Source organism: Vanessa cardui, chromosome 26 (genome assembly GCF_905220365.1).
Source record: "Vanessa cardui chromosome 26, ilVanCard2.1, whole genome shotgun sequence".
NCBI classification, from domain to species: Eukaryota; Metazoa; Arthropoda; class Insecta; order Lepidoptera; family Nymphalidae; genus Vanessa; species Vanessa cardui.
Genome location: NC_061148.1, coordinates 8,616,748 through 8,624,832, shown reverse-complemented (window position 1 = coordinate 8,624,832; position 8,085 = coordinate 8,616,748). Strand labels below are relative to the sequence as shown.

Here is an 8,085-nt window from a genome sequence, read left to right as displayed (position 1 = left end):
ACTGCCCTGGGGCCTCCACTTTAGTGGGGGCCACAGTTTTCAGCAAGTTAACAAATACCGAGATATAGTCAAATTATAATAATGTTATTATTTAATACTTTAAAAGTTACCGATACAAGTAAATAAATCATAACTTACTGATTGAAATAAAAAAAGTAATTAATTCATGATAATATAATTATAATAAGGTTGTTCACGCTTCTGTTTGTTTAGGGCCCCCACTGCTTTGTGGCCCGGGGGCCTCCAGACCTTTAAATCCGGCTCTGCATATGACCGACGTAACCAATAAAGAAATATATTACTTTTAGGTTTAAATTGAAAAATCTAAAAGGTTGTAAATGAAATGTTATCAAATTTCATGCAAAAAGGTTTTCATTTATTTTTTTGTAATTAAAGCCTATTACACAACGACAAAAGTATAAGAAGAAATAAGGTATAAGAACAAAAGCAAACCAAAACACAATAGACGATAGGCTACATATTCAACCAATCACAGCGTTTGAATACCAGTTACGTGCTGCTGTGAGTTTTACGACACTTCGTTGAAAAAATACCCTGCGATTGGCTGGCTATAAGAAATAAGAAACAATTCCCACCGCGACGAAAATTTTATTCTTATTTATTATTTTTAATTTTTTTTTATTCTTATTGATTAACGGTGCTGCCATAGCTGGATTCCGCTATTCCTTATTTTTTTTATCGTGTAATGTGTAATTTAAGATTTCATTTAGTAAGACAATTAACTATTTTAAAATGCCTTCGTAGAAAGTCTGTATCTAAATAATTTGTCTTTAATATTGACATTATGAAAAGATAACGCATTAATAATTTTGGACGAAGATGAATTTCGAAATAATATAATTTGCCAAGCGAATAGTATTCGACTGTCAAGTATCGTCTGTCTGGCCTTTATTGTGGACTTGGTAAGTAAAAAAAGTAAATTTATTTGAAAACCATTTTATTAATTAAGGATAATTTTACAAATAATGTATATTAAACATAATTGCAACAATATGTTTGTAAAATTATAAAATAAACTTAATATTACCTTAAATTAATCAAGAAAATAACAAGAAAATAATTTCATTGACAATTTAGTTTAAAGTTAATTTCATGAAAAATTTTTACAAGCGCATTTTAATGTTAATTTACGAGATCATATATTCACAACAGTTATATACATCATGATTTTAGTCAAAAATAGATTCTCTAATTAAATTAGAAAATAGCAAATGTAAAGGCATTTATTACAGAATAGTTATAAAATATTCTTTTAGTATTGATTACTGCACCAAAACTATCTAGAAAACGTTGGTAATTATTCTGTAAGAACAACTCGAAGTTCACCGCACGATTCGAAACACGATCGTGAAATATCGTTAAGTGATATGCAATATATAGAATTTAATTTTCATAATTTCATGAGTGAAATATCAATGTTTTAGTTAATGTTATGATACGTGAAAACTCGAACAATTTGGTCATTTTGTATTAAACCTAATTGCCCATTTCTTGCAAGGATAGTGTCTAGATACAATAATTAATGTGAGAGTTTAAAAGTTTTGTTTTAGACTTCAATACTTTATAAGTGCATGCTGTGTTCTCCTATAATTGGAGGTACATTTAATATTTTATTGTCTAAACTTGTATTTTTTGTATTACATATGTACCTGTGTTGGAGTTCCCTATTAAATAAATAAAATAAAATAAAAGCTTTTGAGCGCGTCTTCCAAACATCAACAAAATTTTGGATAACTTTATTATTCGTCCTACTGAGTCTTTATCGAGATGATGTGGTTTTGCAATAAACTGAAGGAACGTTGATACATTTACTTTTGATTGATTACAATAGATTCTTCGTTATACCATCAGCGTTTGCAAGATGATTACGGATTGTTGATTTCGAATCTTATAGTTTTAAAGTATTTCTTAAGTACCTTGTAATAAAGATCAATAATTTCTTATGAGCTCAATTCATTCAGTTGAATTCTGCCCGATGTTTTAGCACAACAACAACAGCCTGTAAATTCCCACTGCTGGGCTAAAGGCCTCTTCTCCCTTTGAGGAGAAGGTTTGGAACATATTCCACCACGCTGTTCCAATGCGGGTTGGTGGAATACATATGTGGCAGAATTTCTATGAAATTTGTCACATGCAGGTTTCCTCACGATGTTTTCCTTCACCGCTGAGCACAAGATGAATTATAAAGACAAATTAAGCACATGAATCAGCGGTGCTTGCCTGGGTTTGAACCCGCAATCATCGGTTAAGATGCACGCGTTCTAACCACTCGGCCATTTACTCGTTTTAGCACACTATTTTGTAAATAGAATAATGAATTGCTAATGTTACAGATGTCCCCTCCACTGCAGGCTGTAGAGCACGAAATATTTTATAATGTAATGTTGTTGTAAAATAAATTGGACAGCTAAACAAAATCTCATTAAGTTTAGCTATCTTGGTCTAATTGTCCAAAGTGTCCACATGTCAGGTTACAGATCTTTTCACTCGCGAAGGCGCGTCCCTGTATATTAAATTACTATCGGCGTACGTTAGTGCGTGTGACACTCATGCTTACAAGATGTCTCAGTGTGGGTGAGAGTGAGTCAGCAAAATAATACAAACGTTAATTTAAGATTTTAAATTAGTATGGTTATTTTTATTACTAAAGGTAATTTCGGGATATTTACCTACGAATGTCTTGTTAACGAGGTAGATAATGTCGAAATATCGAGCTCCACCGAACAAAAATAAATAAATAAATAAATATAAATATATATGAGACAACATCACATACATTACTCTGATCCCAATGTAAGTAGCTGACGCACATGTGTTATGGACAATCAGAAGTAACGACGGTACCACAAACACCCAGACCCAAGACAGCATAGAAAACTAACGGTAATCTACATCGACTCGGCCGGGAATCGAACCCGGGACCTCAGAGTGGCGTACCCATGAAAACCGGTGTAGATACCACTCGACCATGGAATACCTTTAGTAATAAAAATAACCATATTAATTTAAAATCTTAAATTAACGTTTGTATTATTTTGCTGGCTTTACTCTCACCCACACTGAGACATCTTGTAAGCATAAGTGTCACACGCAATAACGCACGCCGATATAAGACTGTCAAGTATAAGTTAGCGTTCCTGTGGCAGCTTCTACCCTTTGTTTTGCCACTTTTTTGTTTATTTTACCAATATCTCCTTAGAAAATAATTCTCTACGTCTCATTTTTAATAGATTTTAGGTAAGTTTTCTTATTAAGGGTAAATAAAACAAATAAGATATATTTGAACAAAAAAATTAGTACATGTTTTTGCCACACGCCAACTTACACTTGACGCGCTATAGTAATTTAATATGCTTTAGTAACGTTAATTTAAATTTAAAAATGGGGACGTTTTCTTGAGTGAATAAATCTATACATAAGGTCCTATAATAAGGGTCTGTATTATGTACATTATAAGTGATATAATACAATTATTTACAATATACGCACTATATATATCTCACTTATTATAATCATACTATACTATATGTAATGACTATCGATACGTCATGATAAAAAAATAGATTTCCGTTTTGGGTAAAATTTACAATAACATTACATATTTTTTTACAATTCTGTATATTTATATACTCTTTTATATTTTTTAAATGTAACCTTAAAATAATACTATAACATGATAATAGAAACATACTAAATAGGTGTGTAGGTGAGATGTAAGTCAATATCTTAAACGAGCAATATATTAAAAGTTTAAATTTTACACTTTTTTTTACACTTGCATTCACATATCATCCGAACGAGTGGAAACTGTACTGTTGCTATCGGTACTTGCGTGAAGGTTGGGGCATGGTACCGTCAACAAAACAATACGAGGCGCGTAGCGTACATTTTTTACGAACGAATAATTTAAACATCGTTAATTAATAATAAATAATTTGTATCATGTGCCGGGAAGGAGTTACATATATACAAATGATGTGCAACTGTATTATACATAATATAGATACTATTCTAAGACGTTTTCAGTCATAATAGCTCCTGAGGTTGCGTTCCTGTGTGGCTGTCTAGTTGTTGATAGCGACCCAGCCACTGGAACCGTCCGGCAGAGATACGGATACCAGGCGCAGGGCTCCGGCTTGCTGAAACACCGGACATAACATTTACATATATATATATATATATATATATATATATATATATATATTTAGAACCAGACGCTAAATAATCGATGCCATAGGTAAATTATGATCAATATATCTAGGATGCCTTAAATGTATCATCATGGTTAGGGGTTCAAAAGTGTTTGGGCACGACTGAAAGACGAATATCGTGGAATTTTTTTTTATCGGAAAACAACGTATCCCAAGGACCTGGAAATCAAAAAACTAAGCAGTATTCATTAAGACATGTTAAGTAAAGTAAGGGGAACTTGGGGACGTCGTAATGATGCACCACGTGCATGACGCCAAAAAGGTTGTACGATGTATATATATATTTAGAACCAGAAGTAGGAAGTAGGTTAACCTCTAAAACAATTATTTAATTTAATTTATAATAACAACCAATCTACCACAAAAGAAAAACATTTAGTCTACAACACAAATAACCGTCAATAATCACATTACGACGTAATAATTATAATTGCAATTCTCAATGTGTCAACTACAAATGTCCCGCCTTTTTTTTTTAAATAGGGAAGTTATATGATTTGACGCTGATGTTGCTTGTTTATTCCAACAATATAATAATAACACTGTATATTTTATTATAATTGACGGTATATATCAGACAGAAGGGATTTAATATCACCATAACCGTGTATCGAATGGTTATATTTTTGTACAGTGACAATGACTATTGGTAGTCGAACCATCCACCTACTTATATTGTAATATAAAGAAAAGTATCAAAAGTATAACCTCGCCACATTGCCTCCACTGGTGACAGGAGGGCTGGTTCGTTTGCCCAGAGGATCGGAATTGCGATTCAACGGAGAAATGCTGCTAGCATTCTTGCCACCATTACAAGCGGTCAAGGTTTATACAGTAACTAGTTTTAGTTCATATTTGTATATATATATAAGCATTTAATATTGTTAATTCTTATGTTAATAAATTACTATAAAGAAATACGTTAATATATGTATAATATATGTATATATATATTCCAATTTACCTGTTGGTCCGTTAGTTGGTCCGCTGGGATCGTGTCTATGAGTGTTCCGTCCGCTTTCAGGCTGCTGTCTATGTTATCTGCAACATAAAAACGCATGCAAATATACTTCATATATCAATCTCCGTTACACTGTATGTGTGGATAATATTAATTTCAAACGCATTGGTAATCAAAATCAATAACTTTAATAATAAAAATAACCATGTTAATTTAAAATCTTATACAAAATAAACTTTCAAATGAAAACAATGATGTTGTAGTAAACAGATATGTTATTAACGCGCAAAAAGTGAAGACTAGAAAACGTCCTAATTGAGACCTTTGCCTTTAGTTGTTTCACGTAGTAATACGTTATAATACATCATAATTATGTAGTAATACGTTTTGCGTAATTAAAACATCTAGTTATCCCTTTTACTTATTGTTTTTATCAAGCTATCCTTTTTACTTTTAACGAAATGTAAAATAAACGGTCCCCGGCGCGGCTCACTCTTTTCTGTTGTTTAGTATGGATATAACATATCTGTTTATTAGAATATCATTGAAATCAAATCAATTTATTCAAATAAACTTCACAAAGAAGCGTTTTTGCGTCAACAATTAAATACTACCATCGTTTCGGAAAGCAGCTTCTAGCGAGAAGAAACGGCAAGAAACTCGCATAGCTTTAATCAAGTGGGCTTTTACAAGCACTTTTGAATCGTCATTTTACAATTAAGTGAAGCTACCTACCGAATATAAATGATTTACAAAATGTAAATGGATAACTTACGCAGTGTTAATAGAGTTGGTTCCTCCGATTCTTGGACAATGTTTATCGTTTTTCCTGTAAAAATTAAATAAATTTACCATGTGTGCAAAATTATCTCATGCTCAGATATTATATATTTATTAACCATTAATCTACTTTTAGCCTTTTATCTGCACTCATGATTCGAGATATATGCTTATTTTCACGTGATCGCATTGATAAATATTTTAGTGGTATGATTTTTATATTCTTTTTAATTATTTGGCGTACAGAAACCAGTAAACAGTAAGTGATATGATATAATGTATGTACTTATTTTTAAACTAAGTTACAAATATTCCGCAAATCACTATCACAAAGAGCAATTTTACAAAGTATAGGACATCATACAGTGTTTACGTCTCTTCTTATAATCAACCGTCCACGCTTAAACCTACCTTCTTGCAGAAGTATCTTCTTGTCTCCGGTTATAAAGAACTTCGTGCCGCTTTCGTCGGTCGTCACTGTTCGGTAAAGACAAACAATATGCGAAAATAAAAATAAAACAATAAGCATGCCTGTAACATATAACATATACAACATATAGAGAACGCAACGCACGAGAAACGTTACATAGCTACACAGTACTAAACATAGATCTAGTCTAGAAATTTAGGTAAACAAATGATTATATTTCAGTTCATAGATCAGTATTTTGACATTATTTAATTATTATACTTATGAAGAGGACTTTTATTTTTTTATGCTATTGGTTGGCGGACGAGCATATGGGCCACCTGATGGTAAGTGGTCACCACCGCTCATAGACAATAGCGCTGTATAAGATCTATATAGATGACTAAGATGGAGTTAAATTTAAGAGTTATAGCTTTGTGCGTCACAATTAAGCCATGCGTGTGAATTTAAGTAGCGGCTTATTCTATTAATTTAAGTTGCGCTTACCGATAGATTTATCGTCTGCTTCGAGTTGTAGCTCTTCCGTTGTTTCGTATATCTGTAATTAGATATATTAATTGTGGTTAATAATAATAATTTAATAAATATTTCTTTAAACTGGTATAGTAGCTGGCTCATACAAATCTTTTAAGTCATATATGCTCACTATTTGTGGAACTTAGTTAATATATCTCATGGCGAGCACTCTCTTATACCCAGCAGTGAATACATCACACATTTTCTGTTTAAATTAGCTTAGATTTTTTAAGTTTTTTTTAATAAAAAAATATATATATAAAAAAAATATGAGACAACATCACATAGGTACATTACTCTGATCCCAATGTAATTAGCTAAAGCACTTGTGTTGTGGAAATCAGAAGTAACGACGGCACCACAAACACCCAGACCCGAGACAACATAGAAAACTAATATTAATTTACATCGACTCGGCGGGAATCGAACCCGGGATCTCGGAGTGGCGTACCCACGAAAACCGGTGTACAACTTTGGAATGCGACCTCTCTCCCGCCAGTAGCGATAGCATCTTTGTTAATAAATACAAAAATGATCTTAGACTATGAAAAATGTCACCGCAATGAAAAATCTAGCGTCCACTTGCCGTTTTTTTTATTTTTAAGCTGTAATATTATATCGGTCCATATATATATATAATTGGAAAACTTCGTGACTAAAATGACCTAGTATTATGACGCCTTATCATAAAAACGGCCCTTTATGAACATAAAATTTTTTTTTAATTTATATATTTTTTATATAATTCTCATTTTTTGCAAGCGGTAACGTTCTAATGACGTCACAGAGCGAGGTGCACAGTTAATTCGGACGAGTTGTACACACCACTCGACCATGGAAGTCATCAAATTAATTAAATATCAAGTTGAACAGCGTATAATATTATTAAAATAACTCACCGTATCCGGAAACTTGTCACTTTTCTCTGTATCGACGACCACCGCCTGTGTTGTTAGCATCTGGAACGAAACCACACATACATTTAAATAAATTCATTTGATATGAAATTTAAAACAGCTATTGCAAACAGCTTGTATTTAGATAGATAGAATATACTTTATTGTACACCACAAACAATAAACTTTACATGGAACAAAAATAATAAATTAAAATGTACAAAAAGGCGGTCTTATCGCTAAGTAGCGATTTCTGACAGACAAATGTAT

General features: G+C 32.2%; 1 protein-coding gene across 1 annotated transcript in view; it reads right to left on the bottom strand.

The window, feature by feature from the left end:
• Positions 1-3,298: 3,298 nt before the first annotated feature.
• LOC124540788 (zinc finger X-chromosomal protein-like) overlaps positions 3,299-8,085 on the bottom strand; it is a 21,625-nt gene continuing 16,838 nt past the window's right edge. Inside the window, exons 19-24 of the mRNA XM_047118505.1 lie at positions 7,819-7,878; positions 6,890-6,941; positions 6,385-6,450; positions 5,969-6,022; positions 5,197-5,273; positions 3,299-4,160 (exon numbers count right to left, since the gene is read on the bottom strand). Of these exons, the coding sequence (XP_046974461.1) occupies positions 4,086-4,160; positions 5,197-5,273; positions 5,969-6,022; positions 6,385-6,450; positions 6,890-6,941; positions 7,819-7,878 (384 nt within the window). The 3' untranslated portion in view covers positions 3,299-4,085. The remainder of the gene's footprint in view (positions 4,161-5,196; positions 5,274-5,968; positions 6,023-6,384; positions 6,451-6,889; positions 6,942-7,818; positions 7,879-8,085) is intronic.